This window comes from Pezoporus occidentalis, unplaced genomic scaffold, assembly GCF_034315485.1.
Source record: "Pezoporus occidentalis ecotype Australia unplaced genomic scaffold, CSIRO_AGI_Poc_V1 ctg79, whole genome shotgun sequence".
Lineage (NCBI taxonomy): Eukaryota > Metazoa > Chordata > Aves > Psittaciformes > Psittacidae > Pezoporus > Pezoporus occidentalis.
Window position 1 is genome coordinate 1346960 of NW_026916147.1, and position 18622 is coordinate 1365581.

At 34.7% G+C, this 18622-nt stretch overlaps 1 protein-coding gene across 3 annotated transcripts in view; it reads left to right on the forward strand.

The window, feature by feature from the left end:
* Window positions 1–18622, forward strand: part of LRBA (LPS responsive beige-like anchor protein) — a 401187-nt gene that overhangs the window by 373586 nt on the left and 8979 nt on the right. For all 3 annotated transcript variants that reach the window (XM_062602815.1, XM_062602814.1, XM_062602816.1), the window contains exons 54-55: window positions 15259–15360; window positions 16573–16787. In XM_062602815.1, the coding sequence (XP_062458799.1) occupies window positions 15259–15360; window positions 16573–16787 (317 nt within the window). The remainder of the gene's footprint in view (window positions 1–15258; window positions 15361–16572; window positions 16788–18622) is intronic.

Here is an 18622-nt window from a genome sequence, read left to right on the forward strand (position 1 = left end):
TTCAGCCACAGAGAAAATGCCCTGAAGAAAAGGGGTAAGAAGCAGTATATTCTGTATTTCTTAAGAAGAGTGCTTGTTTTCTCCCATACACTCTGGCCTTGTTTAAATATTAGTGAGAACATACCTGCTGCCTGCAGAGGAAGAAATAGACATCTGGAAAACAAGAAGTATTGTTTATCTGGCATATATTGCAGTTACAACTGGTATACAATTTCATATAATGTAAACAGTATCTGACATCTTCCAAATTAATCAGTTTGGTAAAGTTTGTGTTCCATACTTAATCTGTTACTCAACTGGAGTTACTTGTATTTGAAAAAAAAGAGGTGGTTTGGCTGAAATTGCGTCCTGTGAACTAGTTCGAAGATGCACAACTAATTAATATGAGAATGAATATCTGAGTTTAACTTGCAAATTATTTGATGTTGACTGTGAAAACTATTTAAAAACTGAAGAAGAAACAGAACTGCAGTTCACACAGTTGCAGAATCTTCAGGTGGAAGATGTGAGCAAACTATTCCCATCTTCCTTCCAATAGCATGATTCAAGAGATGGGAGCCTTTCTAGGGTGTAGCTAGCAGAATTTTATGAGCATCTTTAAATAAATATGGCTTTGGTTGAGGACGAAATCTCTGTGAACGCTGTATATATATTTTGCAGTCAGTTTAAAGAAAATGCAAACTCTGCACAATTTTTTGCAGAGTTGTAAACTTGGAAACTCCTGAAAGTCTGTGAAAGGAGCTTAAGAGTTTGACAGTCAAGTGAACTTGTAAATCCTGAAGGGCAAAACTGCCCTATTGAGGAGCAAACTGCGGTTTGCAGCAATGAACATCTGTAGATGTCTCCTTACAGTGTTTTGAAAGCCTGCAACTGTAGTCCATCTTTGTGAATTCTTAGGCCTGTCCTGGGAAGTTCTTGTTAAGTATTTGCCAGTCTTGCCGGCTTTGTGAACAAGACCTTGAGGGTATAGGCTCCTTTATGACCTTAACAGATCACATACTGAGATTTTATACATAGTATCTAACTAGAAGAGGTAGATTTTGTTATAATTTGTTGACTGTCTTCTCTAATGTAAATTTTTAACTTATTAAAATTTTGCCATTTTTAAAATTATAATACGCTATTTTAACTACTATTTAAAATTGAACAATAGCTACATGGCAAGTCTCTTTGTTTGCAGTTATATGAAACTTGTACTTTTAGGGATGTGCAATGTCTCCTGTGTTTACTAGTTGCCATTATGTAAGCATGCCTGGAAGCCCTTGATATGAATTGGAATCTCATGGCACTATACATAGTAGACCTAGACATGTGTATAGTAAAAGACAGCTTCTGCTTCAAAGAGATGGTAATCTGGGGGGGTTAATTTTTCCCAGAAAGAGCTGTCTATAGGCATCTCTGTTCAGTCAAATTTTTTTTGAAAGGCGAATAGAAAGAGCTGTTTCTGCTTAGTTTTGATTTTGTCGGAAATGGAAAGCGCCAGCAGACTTGTTGGTTTTGAGCCCTATAACTTCCATCCGTCTGTGGGATGCTAGGTATTTAACTTGTCTGATGTCTTTTTGTATTAGAAACTTACAATTTTCTACCTCAAAATATAGTTTCTTCTTGCTTTTGATCAGCACTGTTTGTTGGAATTTTAGATACTCTCAAACTTGATACTTCTTTCCAATTTTTTTCTCTATTTAAGTGTCTCTAATTTCCATCTTAAAATGACTTCACAGCAACATGCATCCAGTGGCACTGTACCAAATCATGATGCCAGAGTAGTTTCAGCAAAAATAATCTAAACCAGGAGCGTTTCTTTCCTCCTTTCCTAGTACCTGTTGCCTCTGATACACATCACGCAGCAGACTAGCACGATCAAGCTACCCTAAATATTGTCCCATTGGGCACCCATTACTCTCGCACTTCCATTTTATTTAGGTTGCTTTTTCTGGTTTTGTTACTGTAGGAAGCAGTTGAGCTCTTGATCTCTGGCAGCATGTTTTAGAATGGTACTTAAGTCAAGTTGACAAGCCAGGTAGGCTATGGCATATGTGAAAAATGTTTTGATTGATATTCCTTATTGATACAGTTGTCCTTGAGGACAATTTAATGACCAACTAGACTGTATAGGAAAATTCTTTATGGTTTTGGTTTAACAGAAGAAATATATTACTGAAATATTCACTATTTAAATTGTTTAATTTTTAAGATGACTTCTAGAAGAAATTACACCTATGCAGTCTCACTGTCTAGTTTCTCCCTAATAACTCTTGAATGCATTAATCAATCTGAACCAAATTTGATTAATTTAAATCTCAAAGATACAAAATTCCTACATGAGACACATCTGCTGGAAACTATTTTTATTCTTGACAAAACAGCTTGATTACATTTAGGTTAAGTCCTTTTTTCCTTCTCAAATTAAAACCTGAAATTCAAAAAAATATTTCACCATGCTCTTTGATCAACTGTAGGGTTTTTTTTTCTTTCAAAATTAATTGGTTTTGAAAATGTAGAAGCATGGCAGCACTTTGGTGCACAGGCCTTTTCTGGTGCAGAAATGTTTCTGTGGACAGTCTCTGACCAAGCCTAGGAATAATTCAGAGCAGAGCAGAGCAGAGGATCTGAAGTAGTTGTATCCTTTAGAATAGCCCTAAGCCATTTTGAGTTCACATTAATTAGCATAATTTACTGTGGAGATGTAAAGTCACTTTGCATAGTGTAAGGGGCATTTATTTTTCTCTCCTTGTCATGTGGCTTGCTTTGGTGAGGTGAGGGATGTAGAGAGGAGAGGATGTAACCCTCCACTTGCTACCTCTTGATCTGTATCACAAGTTTGGCTTTTGCATTTTTAAGAAGCTTGGATCTAATACCAAGGTGCCACTTGGAGACATAACATTATGCTTCGTGACTTGTGTTTCTGAATAAGGTGGTAGAATGTGCAGAGGTTACTGGGAGAGGGTGGTATGCTTGTGGAAAGATGCCATGTTTTACACTTGCCTGGCCTAATGGGGTGGAGGTGGAGAGGAGTTGAGAAGTGGGGGCTGAGAGGAGAAACTATGTGTGGTGGCTTGAGAAAAGAGATGAGAGAATTCATTAGCATACAAATGGTGTGCATCACTTTCAGGTCCCACTCTGGCTTTGAAGCTCAAGTGGCAACTCTTAGTGTTTGGACATTTCCTAGGTTGAGGGATTGCATTTTACTTTGTAATCAGGGAACCATAGGAAACAGGGGGCAGGAGCTTTGATCACCTGATCTATTCTCTTTTCCCAAAGAAAGCTTAAGTACACCAAAAGCATTCTTGGCTGATGTTTGTCCAACCTTCTGTTAAAAACTTGGGGCCTTAGAAGACCTATCATTAGCAACCTTTTCCCAGTGTTTAGCCTAGTATCCAGTTCTTTTTTTCCAGCGGCTGTATTCTGTCATTTCTTACATGTTTATTCTTTGTGTAGAGAACAGATTATTTATTTCCTTCTTACAACAATTTCCAGTTATTTGGATTATCATGACCTGCAATTTTTTTGCTTCCAGATTTACTAACCCTATTATTTCTGTCTTTTGCCATAACTCATGCTTTTCTAGGCTTCTGAATTTATTTTCTTTTGTGTGTTCCTCTCCTCTTCAGTTGTGTCTTCCTCAAAACAGACCCAGTAATGCAGGTGAGGCTTTTCCAGTTATAAGTAGAAAGCAACCTGTTTTACAGGCCAGTACTTTTTACTTCCCCCTGGGGTATCTGTTTCAAAACAGCATGATAGTGTTAATTCTTTAAGTGTATAAGCCAATATAAATTTCAATCTTTTCTGAAGAATCACCATCTACTCAATTTTTCTCCTTTTCTGTGTAGTTTGACTGTGGAACCTTGTCTTCAAACTTTCTTAATTGTATATTATTTTAGGCTGTTTCTCCAATTTATCAAATTTGAATATGATTTTGAATTCTTTTTGAGTCCTCCAGCACATTTGCAGCAACTCCTGTCTGCAAATGTAATTTGTAGTTTTAGTCTGTCAAATTGGTCATTAAAGAAAATAATAAATAGTACATGGCTCAGGAATGCCCATTGATACATTTGCCATTTTGACAATGAATAGCTTTCTGAATATAACTTTCCAACTGGTTTTCATCTGATATATAGTAGCATCTTCTAAACATGTGCTTCCCTATTTTCCGTAAGAATTTGCCCATGTGAAACAGTGCCAGAGTCCTTACGGATGTCAAAATATATGATGTCTCCCTGGCTACAGTTCCTGTAACTGCCATTGCATGAAAAGAATTGCTTTGACATGATTTGTTCATAACAAATCCAAATCAGCTGTTACTCATCTTCTTGCTTTCTTCTAAGAAACTCTGTGTGTGTGTATATATATATATGTATGTATATATGTAAGTACAAATATAAATGTTCTGCCAGTATTTTTTTCTGTTGGGATTAAGCAGACTGCTGTCTAATTTCTGAGTTTTATTTTTCCTGCTTCTTAAATGACACAAGGATTTTTTTAGTCTTGCAGAACCTCACCTAGTATCCATAAAACAACAGTTACAACTCGGGGATTATGTAGTTTCAAAGTATCCTCAAATCAATATTATCAGGCCATTTGAGTTCCAAACATATACCTCATTTAGTTCTTCTTTAATTGAGACAACAGTTCTTACTGCTGCTTTTGTTTACATTTGTTGCCTGACTGCAGTTGGCTTTTTTTACTGAAGACTTTTACAGAAATACTTTCAGATATATGGCATCAACTCTTAGTATTGGTTGCTTTTAATAACAGACAACTTTTCATGAAAACATAATGTATTTCTGTGTTTATAGAATGACTGTTACTCCTGACATCATTGTTAGTTGCATGTCATCTCTATGCTTGGATATCCTGGTTTGGCCTTACTTGATCAAACATTGTCTCTTACACTGGTTCAGAAAAAAATCTCACTTATTTTGTTCTTTCTGCTTGACTTTCCTGTGTTTACAGTCACTGGAGAGCTTTAGTTGTGCCAGGCTTGTATCCTCTTGTCTGTCTTACTCTTCTGCGGTATTGCGGTGGTTTTCGCTAGTATCCTTATTACTTTTAACTTTGTTTTTCTGTAGACTTAACTTGCCATCTGTAGAAACCTATCTTCCTAAAATGCTTCAAAAATTATCTTCTTGTCCTTGTTCTTTCCCTTATAAAGCTTATTGGACACCCTTATACTTTCATCACTTTTATGTAAGTCCCTTTCACTACCATGGTTTTGATCTGTTTTGCTATACTGGTTATAATCATATCTATTAGTTAAAATCGTATAATATTCATATTATTCATTTAAAATATGAATATATATATATAGAATATAGAGACTGTTCTATTGCTTTCAAAATATCTACAGATTGTTCATAATTAATTTTTATTTTTCATATTTAGAAAACAAAAAGATACCCAATTTGGAAATTTTATTTCTTTAATGAAATCAAGGCTTAACTGATTGAAGTATGCAGTACCAATGAAATGTAGAGTCTGTGTACAACTGTACTACTATTGCTAATACTACTGTCCTCTCTTCTGAGTTATTGCATTAATCTTCCACACATATGTGAATAAACCAAATTATATTACCTCTTTTATGTCACCCCATGAAACTGGAAAATGTTACTCTGTGTATGCATCACATTTGCATCATGAGGATTATGGGGGTACTTTTGTTGTATAGTTCTGTATCTTTTACAGGGTACTATATTCAGGTTTTCTGAAGTGTGTTAGAGAAATGGTTTTAGTAGTGTGCTGTGTAGCGGGCACATGTGGATGTAAACACATTATTTCATACTTCAAAAAGACAGTTACTGGATTTAACGGAGATTTAATTGAGAGGAATCATTGAACACTTTTACTACTTCTAACATGTAGAATATCAGATCAGTTTTTTAAAATGCATCATCTTTTCAAGTTATAAAATATGGAATCTCCCAAAGGGTTCAAAATTCAATCACCAGATTCCTGTTTTGCCAAAGAACAGTCTAGCTAATATCCAAGCTACTTCGAAAAGAAACTGTATTTCATTGGGGCTTTTTTGTAGCTATAATTTCTAAATAAGTATTTGAATACCTAAAAGACTTGTTATCAATTATCGTTATTCCTAAATTAAACCTATGGTCTTGAGACTAGAGAAATCATTAGTTTTAATTGTTATAATAGCAAAAGAGAAAACATCTGTCTTTCATCAACTGCTACACACATTTTTCAGTTTACATATTTAAACTTTTAATGAGTGCTTGGTATTTAATTCAGTAGATAATGCAGGTGATTTAAACATTGAAAGTATGACCTGATGAGCATCTTTGTGTTGGTTCATTAAAAAATAATGTCATAGCTAATAATTTCATTGTACTTAAGACATACTAATCCTGTAAACCTTAATTTTATGAAGATTTTCATACATGCTTGCTCTGTACACAGTGAACAGTCCCACAAATTTCAAGCAGGTCATCAGTCTGCTGTTAACTTCGTAGCGAAAACCCCTCTTTGCCTTCTTCCCCCGTCCTCATCCTCATCTTGAATTAACCTGTATCTTGGTTCCCAAGTTTCTGCATGATCTTTTATTTTCAGTTTCAAAACCAATGATAATAGAGAAGATAAGGCTGCACATTTCTAAAGAATGCTGATAGCATAAATATTAATTTAGAATTTTAATGATTATTAAAAAAATAATAATTTGGAAGTGGTTTGCATAACAACTTCTTTTCTTAAAAAATTAATAGGGAAGTCGTTGTAAAAACCTAGTCTGTCAGTGTCCCCTTTTGCATTTATCAAGCTAAGTAGTAAGAGTACCAAAGTGTCCATAAAATAAGTAATCATGTTAGTAATAGCAATTCTGCTATTATTGTTAATTTCTGGTAGTCTACCATAATAGCTAAAAATTTGCAGAGCCTACAAATACTACAGTATGTTTGGAATTGCTGCAGCTATTAAGACAGTAGATGCCCTTCACTGTAGTCAGTCTGTTAAGACTGTTGCTCTATGATAACACAGCACTGAGAGCTTAAAACAGCTTCCATGTGCTCCTTTAGGCTTTTAGTAGCACGTTTATATTTTATCCCCACACCCATTATATTATTGTGTGAGTCCTTCTTTTAAAAAAGCCAGTAAGTAATTTAATTATTTTAACACTTTTTAACTGCAGATATAACAAATATTCTTTGTTTCTCAAAAATGGCTAGACACTGTAGCACAATACTGTGTATATAAAGTAAGAATCCTTTAGCACCATCTGCTGGCATTGAGTTGAAAGCTGATCTTGGGACTGACTCTCAAAGCTCTGCCTGGTAAAATATTTCAAATAAACCTATTTTTCACATTCTTTTTTTGGGGGGGGTGAGGGGGTGAAACCCAACCTAGAAATATAGTCTTTATCCTTTTAATTAAAATTATAGTTAGAAAATGCAACATGAGTTTACAGTTAACATATAAACTGAAACAGAAATAGGTCAGGAGTATTTTTTTAAATACTGTAAAGACTATAAAAAGAAACTGAATACTTTTTTTTTCTTTTTTTACTAGAGATTTAGCAAGTGCAATATTAATTTTTTTTTGCTTCTGTTGTAAGTCAAATTCAGTAAAATCTATTTCACAGGGAAGACCCACAAGGCTTAGAAAAGTATCTGTAGCATGTTTTGGAAAGGGTAACAACAACTACATGTTATTCTGCCTCACATTTACTCCATTATTACTATAGTCTTGAAGGCCTCATGAAAGCTTAATGGACAGAAAGCCCTGATGCTGTAATTAGTCCTACAATTTCCTGTGTCTTTATGGGGGCGCTGTTGTAGCCAGGGCAGGGAGTACTGGAACTATCTGCATGAATCTAGAACAGAGCCTTAAATTATACAGCTACAAAAGGTCACTGTCGTTTGTTTTTTAAACTGTAACACATTGATACCTCAAAGAGGTTGAGGCCTCATTCCTCCAAATACTGTATAAATCACATATGAATGACGGTTCTAGCCTCCAAATATTTAAACTAAAAGAAGATGAGATGTATAACAGGTGGATGAATTCTGGTATATCATATGGTGCTGAATAAGCAATATGATTTTGTATTTATATAATGCCAAGAAAGTCATGCTATAGATATGTATGAGGACAATGTCATCCCTGAAATGCAATCGCATTCACTGGTGGCTTGGAAAGCATTTAAATAATCATAGTGATCTGGTACTGATGAGCGTGTAAGTTTGTGTGCTATAAATATTTGTTTTGGCTAAAAGTATGTCCTACAGTGTTAAGCACTGCATCTGTATCATCCTCGTTTTCAACAGGCTAATAGAGACTGTGTTTCAGGATTCGTCAGTCAGAGTAAGTAATTGCAAGTAGCATTTTAAAGTGAGTTTTAGTGAGTTTAGACTCAGTTGAAGGCAGTATGTATTTCAAGACTAGAAACAGAGAAAGAGCTTGGATGCTGCTTTTTTTGTCAGTATCCAGCTTTAGGTGTCGGTGAAACTATATGCATGAAATTCTTCAGAAGGATAAGGATATTTAGTGTTTCGTAATGTAATGCAGACTTCTGATTCCAGAAAAAAACCCGCTATATTTACAACTTGTAACTTATAGTTGACGTGGTAAAAGGAATTACAGTAAATTAACGTAATCTTAATGTGCACCATATGCATAGTGGTGGGTAATGTACCTTGTTTGGTTGCTGGAAAAATAACCATTCAGTTTGAAACCTATATTGTCTAAGAACAGAGTACTGCAGAAGATATAATAACTTACAGTCTAGAATAAAATTACTAACTTAAATGTTGTAAAAATTATTTGGTCAATACAATACACTTAGGTAGGAAATTATTTTTTTAAGTGTTTCTGAATCTAAATTCTATTAACACTAGCATCACAAGATAAGCATCACTTTGCTGAGTGCAAGAATGCTATATGTAATTAGAATTATAGCCTGCTTCATTGAAAAAGTATCTGGTTTAAAACAGTTACTTTTAAAAAGACAGCTAATTTATGCATGGTCTGAATTTGGCGTGTCCCATTGGTATTCCTAGTTACATTGATATGTGAAGGTGATAAGCATCTATCTAGTGCAGTACACTACTGGTGCACTGGTTTGAAACTAACTTTACAAAAGCAATCAAATAGCTAAAGCACAGACTTTTATACATGCAGTTATGGACCAGTATTATTTTGCAGTGGTACATTTTTCTTATTTTTAAAATATTTTAATATAGCACTTCAATATTAAAAAAAAAACAAAACAAAAACAAAACCTGCCAACCTGCCAAATTGAGCTCAATTCTCGTATAAAACCTTTCATCTCAGATGATTTTCTGCCCAAGGTGTGAAATACTATGTAAGTTTCAACTAATGGTCAGTCTCAGCATGACTGTTTTACAGCAGTTCCTCAGTAGGTGCTATTTCTGACTGAAATAATTGCCTGATGGGTCTTTTTCTTTTCTGTTGAGGTTGTGGTGTTTTGTTTTTTTTTTTATTGGGCTTACTAAGCAATGGAATAGTTACAACTATAAGCCACGTGAGAGAAATATGAAGAAAACAGATTATTTTTTAGCATAAACAAAAAAAGCCCCTTCATAAAGTTGTTTTAGAACACTCTCAAACGAATAAGATAGTGTTTTAAAACTTCAAAGCTGATATTTAAGTAGCAGTTTATGAAGTAGAGATGGTGCAAATATTAAAATATTAGTGTACACTGACCCTGAATATTCACCTGCAGATACTTTCCAGGGGCTTCAAAAAGGTCTATATTCAGTGGGAGGAGTCCTGCTGAATGACTTCCAGGACTTCCAGCAGATGATTTCCCAGCAAAGGCGAACTCATTCCAGAAAGCTTTGCATTGCACATGGTGTAGGAATTAAGAGGCTTGGGGTTATTGACTTTTGCAGTCTGAATTGTAATATCCAGTTCATGAAGGCCTGTTAAATCTTTTTCTTTACTGTGTTTATTTTGGAAACACAGTGAAACTGTTGTCTTGGCACAGTGTCTTATTTTAGTACTGAATTGCACATTGTGACTCAGGAAGGAGTACAGTAAGCCTTTCCTCTGTTATATTTTCTGAAATGAATTCTTCAAGATAAATATATTCTTTTTTCTTCACTGAAGAAATGTAACAGAGCTGTGTCATCTTCTGTGGTTTCTGTTTTTAAATTCTGCTACAGGATAGAATGCTGTGGTGTTCAAAGATGGTGTCCCTTTTTCAGAAAAAGTATGGCTGAAGTGTCTTTTACAGTGTCTTTTGTTTTAAAAGAAGTCTGAACAGATGGGAAGTAGTTTGAAAGAATTAGAGGAAATGCTGATGGAGTGTCATGTGAAGAACGGGACAACAATGAAGTTCTTAGATAATATGAAAAGATTACATTGTTACATAAAAATGCATATTTACAAAGGAAAGATTATTCAAACTGAAGTTTTAGGAGTATGTCAGTAATATTGTGTCGTATCACTTCAGTAAGATCTTGCATCCATCAAAGAGCTAGACTTTCTGAGTGAGAAATAGGTTTTTGACCAGTTGGCTGTTATTTAAATATTTACTCTATGTGATCTAAAAATAATGTTAATATACAGAGTTTATATAATATTTGACAGTCCTCACTTTGATGTAATTAAACTCTGAAACTTTCTATATAATCAACATAGAAGCCTAGCAGCAAATTAGTTTTCTTGATTTACTTACATTTTTCTGAAAGCACGTTTGTCCAGATGTCGTATATTCTATAAGTATATTTATACTTCTCAAATTGATTTCAAACCTTTTATTGTTTTCCTCAGTTTTTATCATATGAAGCAGCTTCAAAATAGTGAAATTTGTAAAATGATTTTTAGAAGACTTTTCTTAAATGTATCATTTGTTTTGGTTAATGTATCCTTCTGAGAAAGTACTCAATCACTTATTTTTGCAAGAAGAGAGATAGGTAAAAAGATGTTAGATTAACTGATGCTTCATTTAATTTGGATTTTATACTGGCATAAAATCACATAATTAATTTGCCATTTAAAAGTTCCCTACAGCCTCTGTAATCATAGAATAAAATTAGAAATTACTATTTGGCTGTCTGTGACTTAATTAATTGTCTTCTCAGCATAAAACATAAAAAAGAGCATACTCAAATATTTTATATTTTAATGTGTTGCAGATCATCTCACCCAGAAATAATAGGAAGAGTATCTCATATTTCATTGTGAGTTTTTCGGTCGATCTCTAGTTTGTTTTCTTTTTAGGGAGATATTTTTGTTTAAATAGAGTTCTGGTGTTTGGCTCAGCTCTTACAGCTTAGTGCTGAAAATACAGAAAGGGGTCATTTTAGGAATTTACTGATGGATTTAAAATGTCATAATCCTCTTTTATTTAATATCACTGAAACTAAAAATAAATAATAGGAGAGAAGGACCCAGCAATACAAACTAATTTCTTGTTAGCCAGTAAAGCATATCTTCTTCTGGATGTCATTAAACTAGAAGAAAGTTTTGACTTTGACTTTGCTATAATCCCACTGTTCCTTTTTAAGCATAGTTTCCAAACATCTAACATTTTTTCACTGAAATACCGCTATAAGCTGACATGGTATCATGTGCTCTTCTTTTATCTTCTGAAGCTTGAATTTTATGATTTAAATGTACTTCAGTCACTTAAGAAAGAGTGATATTTTATCCTATTTTCTATGGGAAAACAGCTTTGCGGAAATTATTTATTGGATCGTAGGAGAGTTCTTTGGAAATAATTTAAATAGTTACTGTAAAGGTAAAGTATTCTGTCCATTTCTGAAAAATAACTTTTTGTATGCCTTCCGTGATTTAAATCACTGACTGCATTTGTTGCAGTGTGAATTAAGATTCTTAAGGCAGTGGCAGTAAGATTCTTAGAGCATTCAGCTTCAAGTAGCAATCCAGCAATGATAGAGACTAAGGATATTGTTATATACTGAGCTGAGAAAAGCACAACTGTAAAACTGTTGTGTCTTGGTTATTAGTGCTAGGATTTGACCTACCTTTAATTTCATTTGACTTGTTCATCTTCCTTAAGGATCTCCATAAAGATGCACTGAGTATTCTTTTGAGGCCTTAGGGTTTGCATCAGTGGTCGTAAACCTGCTTAGCGGACAAAGACTCTTTCCCCTTTGAAGTCACTTCTCCAGCTTTTCAAAAGGTTTGCAAGCTGGTTCCCCTAAAACAAATTTGAAAAGTTTGAAGTGGTGCCCCTTAAACCAGCAACAAAATAAAATTTTCTCTTTGCATTACTGAAAACCATGACAATCTTCTGAAGCAGTAACAGTTTAAAAGCTTTTAAAGAAATCTGTTCTGCTCTATGACCAGCTTTTAAGTTGACCCCATTATTTGGAAAATCAGAGTCTTGAAAACCCCTAAATACTTGACATTCTTATCAAAGGAGTCAGCCTGACTTTTCACAGGATTCCTCTTTTACAGTATTTATTCAAGTCCTAATTTCTTTAAAGATATTATTCAGATTTTTTCCATTTCTTTTTTGCATCAAAGTGTTTCTTTAGAATGAATGTAATTTAGTGAACAGTTAGTATAATTTATGAAACACTGATCCTGACACCTGTAGATTTTATACGCTTATTATGTTTGGTAGATCCAAATTCTAAAAAGACTGAGAGCATTAGTTATGTAAATTTACTTTACTGTGGGCTGTGATAATTATATTATGCTCAGTTTATACTTCCTGTTTTAAGAATCTTATCCTCTACATTTTATGTGTATAGTTACTGACAGTCTAATGTAGGTAGAGCCTACAGTCATGTAGTTGCTGTAAGCAGTAAGTTTACTGTAGGGATTTTGTTTATCTGCACCTCCTAATATTCATTCAGACATTGCTTCTTATGTGTCCTCCTAACTCCAACATCTTATATTCATTACCTCCACTACAAAGTTGTACGTTTAAAACTTCTCTGATTTCAAAAGTTTCTTTAGCATGTGTAGTATATAATGAGATTAATTCCTTGCTGATCTATGCAAGTCTGTGTTAAATGCAATTTCTGAAAGCAAAAGAAAGCAATAAACCAAGAGTTCTAGAATTTTGCTAACATAGGCAGTCCATTTAAAAGAAAGATTAAAAAAAAAAAAAGACAAAAAAAAAAACACCCAACAAAACCCCAAACCAAAGCTAACAGGAACTTTAAATGCACAAAGCTGCTTCCTTTTTTATGGCTTGGGAAAAGCAGGAAGAAAGAATTGGGTGAACAAAATTAAATTATTACTGGATAATAAGACTGCAATGGTTGCTGTTTCCTCTAAAACTACAAATCTGTGGCTCATCTACACAATGTTGATTTATTAATCTTCTAATGTGCCTGACCCATGTTTAGGCTAGAAGAGCTCAATAGAGCAAACTTTCTCTAAATGGTTTGTGAATGTTCATGGGATCAGCCACCTGAGAAGTGTCTAGAGGTCATTAAGTCTACCCTTATGCTTCTAATTTGTTGGGAGTTTTTCCTTTGCTTCTGAACTGTCTGCCATACTTCCTGGATTTGAGTGTGTTTTGCCTAACATTGTAGAAAACAAAAGCAATAGCTTTTAATGATTATTTATTAAGAGATGAGGTACAATTCAGCAAGTTTTTCCAAAGCATTTTTAGATTTAAAATGTTGATTACATAGATTTATATGTTTGTGTATATATATGCACACATACATATTTAGTGTATATATATGTATCTAAGAAGAAACAGATTTGTTTACTTTTCAAGATTTTGTATTGTGGATATAAATTATAACAGCAACTGCAGAATAAATCAAATTTTGAAAGGTCAAAATACTTGATTTGATACTTTGTCATATATTATGTTCTTTTCTAAAAAGCCATTTGAATGTGGCAGCCACATGGACACTCAGGGAAGTGTTACAAATGGTCTGAGTAAAAATGTAAAATATGGAGACTAAGCTAAGCTTTTATTCAGGCTAGTCCAGCTGTACAGTTCTTTTCCCCACAAGTGTCTCACGGTATACATCCAGGGTCTGAGGAGCTACCTGGTTTTATGTATTTCCATAATTTCTAATAAGACCCAGTACCAGTAGTACTCATTCTGTTAAGGGTCTACAAGGACAAACGAATGACTTTATGCTGGCTTTATCTTTTGAAAAGTTACTACCCCAGATACAATTTGAATAATGCTACCTTAGTATCAGTGGAGTCAGTTGGCCCTGTGATTACTCTGTCTCTTTGCAAAACCACCTTCTGTTTTGAAGAAAGTAAGTTTGATTTTATGACTGCTTTACTGCCTGGTTGGTATCTCACATACCATCATTTATTGTGAAGTGAAATTATTCCCCGCTGCTTAAACGCTCATGTAATCCTTTCTGAAACTACATGGTAACATTGCCCAAGATACATTCTTTGGAGTTTAAATGCTTCATAAAATGCTGTGTATGAACTAATTATATGGTAATACAAAAATAACATTGTGATTTCCACGAAACACTAACACTCTTGAAGAGGGTGATCCAGTTAATGATCTGTGAGTAAAGTTATCGAACTATTTAAACAATGTGCTTTGCTTGCCTTTTGTGTATCTTCACCTGGAGAATATTTTATTTTTTTTCCTTTAAATGTACTGGTTTTATAATTTCATTTTCTGCATGGTACCCATATATGTTTGATTCTAAAGAGAATCTAAAAAAAACCCAAACCAGTTGTATTTGTTCTTGTTGCAAGGAAATATCTAATAGGAGCAGCGGTAATTAACGCTGGGTTAGGGTGTTCTGATTTTGCAAACTCATCTGAAGTTCATCCTGAGTATGGTCCAAGCTCCACATGTTACAAGAAACTAGACATCAGGCTGAGGTTTCAACTCTATTACTAGGTTAAAATAAAATCAGTCAGTGAATGTTCTACTTCATCCTCATGCACTGTAGGTGTCTCCTTTCAGTTCCTGTTATAGTGACACTTAAGTTTACTTAAGCCTGTTCTAGGAAAATGTAGTAATTAATTTATATCTCTTCTTCCACAATAAATAAAAATAAAAAGAGGGGGAGACAGAGGGAGGGGATAATGCAAATTTGTGTGCTTCAACTTTGATTTGGTTTTACTACACACCTGACTCTGATATTAATGTGTGTTAGTAAATGTGCAAGCTGAATTCCTATAGTATACTGCTGCTGTACTAAATAGGTATGAATACAGTACCACCATATGCAAACAGTAGCATAGAAGTGATTTGTAAGGAACATGAACTCAAAGAGCAAGACTACTGAAGGCACTTCAGTGATTGAAAGCAGTAATTTTAGAAATAGACTGCAACCAAGGATTGCTTTTATTGTTTTTTCATTGAAGGCGATTTTGCAACTCCTCGAGCCATTTTGACAGGACATGACTATGAGATCACCTGTGCTACCATTTGTGCTGAACTTGGCCTGGTAATAAGTGGTTCAAAAGGTAAGGTAGCCATTGTCATTTCCTTCTGTTCAGGAAGCTATAATCCTAACATGAAAAGGAATATATTCTCAGGAGGCAGAATTTATTAACTTTATGGTAGCTTTATTGCTATCCTTTTTTTGGTTGCTGTGCAATTTGAAACCTCTTTTTAAACATGTTAAAACTGAGGATTATTCAGACATTTACAAGAAGAGGTGACCACATCAGTTTCCCTATTATAGCCTACTGATTACTATTTCTTTTTGTTTGTTTATCCAGCGTGTAATTGCCTATAGCATACAGCTGGATACAGTTCTTGACTGCCTGGATGGTGAAGAATGTTTGTTATGGATAACTTCTCAGAAAAGAAACAAAAATTAGTTTCAGGAGAAAGAAAATGTGCTGTCTTGTTTGTTTGATGAAGGGTAAATGTAAACAGCCAACTAAAATTCATAGTCCTTCTGTTCAGGCTCTTTGAGCTTAGCTACAAAGCTTGTAATATGCCCCATCTGTGTTCTCAAAGACCTACTTTTGGTAGGTAAATTATAAGGAATGGCGTTGATTCCATGGATATTGTTATACTTTTCCTATTTGCTGTTCCAATATATTTTTAAACTGGAATTTTCTTAGCATTAGGATCTTTCTGATTTAGTGTTTCCAAACTACCTGCTTTGAGACAGTTTTACAAAGCTGGGTGTACTCACCATCTGCACCTCTGTGTGTTTTGGTTTTATCCCTGTGAACACTTGTGGCTTACATGCAAATCAGTTATTTGTCCAAATATATTAAGAAGCAAATATTTAGTGGATCATGTATGGGTTGGAATCTTAATATGAGAATGTATGCTTTTAGAGTACCTATGTGTGTAAATTCATTGCACTTACCTTTGGTGTCTGTGTATTTTAAGTATCTAATTTCAGGATTCGGTACATTTATTTTTGTGCTCTTAAAATTAACAACTATCAGCTTTAAAAGAAAATCCACAAAAGAAAATCTGTTGGGTCTCTAACTAGTTTTGATAGGTGCTCTAAAATACCTTAATGCAAGGCTTTTACGGGATAAGATTTTCATCTCACCCTTAAAGTCATAGGCTATCCACTTAAATATGATAAAAATCATTATAATGTGTTATAACAGTGAGTACGTGAGTGGAATTCATTAGTTATTATTTGATATATGATGTCTTTAAATAAGCATGTAAATCTAACTAGAGATTTTATTCCATCTCTTTAGAAGGACCATGTCTCATACATTCTATGAATGGAGATCTGCTGAGGACATTAGAAGGTCCTGAAACATTAGAAGGTCCTAAAAACTGCCTGAGACCAAAACTTATTCAAGCTTCAAGAGAAGGTCACTGTGTCATATATTATGAAAATGGCCTCTTCTGTGTATTCACTGTGAATGGGAGACTTCAAGCCACTATGGAAACAGATGACAAGATACGGGTGAGTGTACTCAAATGGTGTGCTAAGGTGCGTCAGTTCCAGTATCAGGAAAAGTTATCAATGTTGGAGTTGTGTGGAGACTGTTTCTCTAGCCGTGCCATAGAAATATATGGTACTAGACTATAATAACAGCATTCTGAAAAAAATTGTAGTTAAGGGGACCATGTCCTCCTAATAGTGTGGGGTTTAATTTTAAAATAACTCTGTTCAAATAGTGAAGAATACCCTGCAGGCATTTCCTTGAACTCAAGAATACAACTATTACTAGTTGTTGACCAGGAGAAGCTGGGCTAGTTCTTTACTTTTTGGTGTGAAGGCAGGAGGGTTTTGGACATGCTGTTTTGGTCGTTGGCTTTCATTTTTTTGGCATCTCTGTCTACATTCCTTCATCTTAGCTTGAGGTAGCACATGTTATACTGAGCTTCGGGAAGTTTATTGTCATATGTCTATATTTCAGCTCTTTAGCCCTTTGGCATTTGCTGAGTAGCCAGCAAGGTTCTACGTCTTTAGCTGCAAGAGTCATGGAACAAATCCAAAACTATGCAGGAGGCATTTTAAGCTTGTGGTTTTATGGAAATTAATTTATAATACAAATGCAGGTCTTTTGACAGTTCCTATGAAATAGTACCTGTGAAGCAGAGCAGAACCTGCCAGCTATACTGGAGTGAAGCAGAAATGTCAAAAGAATACTTTCCTTGGATTAAAAATATTCCAAATTTTTTCGTGCATGAGAAAAAAAGGGAAGGGAAAAAAAATGAACAAGCATTACCAAATCTGCCAGAAAGTTACAGAATGCAGCAGAGACACAGAGCAAGATCACACTGCTTGATCAGCGTTCAAGCTACCTGAACTATCTGGAGTTATGGCCTCTGCCAGTAGTAATGGTCTGAGAGAATCACAGAGTGGTTGAGTTTGCAAGGGACCTCTGAAGATCAACTGGTCCTGCTTCCTTGCTCAAGCAGGGTGATCTAGGGCCATGTCCAGACCCTGTCTCCAAGGACAGAGTTTCTACAGCCTCTATGGAAAACCTTTGCCAGTGCTCAGTCATCCTCACAGTATTGTTTTTCCTGTAGAAAAACTGTTTAACTATCTTTTGTTGTTGTAAGCATGTAAGCATGTAGCAGTACTATACTTCCAAGATGACTTTCATAATCTGATGGAAGAGCCCAGCAACTCAGCTGCAATGTTCTCTTGAGCTGAGAACTCTAGATTTTTCCTTTATTTGGGTTGATGTTTCAGGAAGAAAATTCCTCTTCACTTCCATGTTTGCCATATGGAATTATTGAAGCACTTTCTGATGTGCATTTTTAAATTTGCACCTGTTCTTTTCTTGTCTCTATTCATATTAATTCTCAAGATGGAAGAATGTGTCAGTAAATTTGACAGGATTTTGATCTTCATGATTTCCATTTTATACCTTACACGGAACAGTGAATGCTCCATTGCAACTAAATTGTCCAGTGTAGTTCAGTGTACTCTTCTTAAAACCTTCTGAAACTGTTGTGTACTAACTGTACTCTGTTAATTGAGCATCCTTATGTTTTCAAAACGTCAGATAAGTTTGTGGGGGAATATGCAGGAATAACTCTCTCTGTAGATCTCTTTTCCATAGTGAAAGTGCTGTCTGCATGGGTGAGAGGACATTTGATCTTTGGATGCTCTGGCAGCCACAAGTGTGTGTTTGAGGCATGGTAAATTAAGTAGGAATGTGTATATTTCTGTCCCAAGCCATTTTTTCAAATTAATGTAGATTCTTGTTTCAATTTTTAATCTTTCTTCAATTCTCTGAAATTGCACTTTTGGCTGTTCTTGTACAAATGCTTTTGAGATTTTCA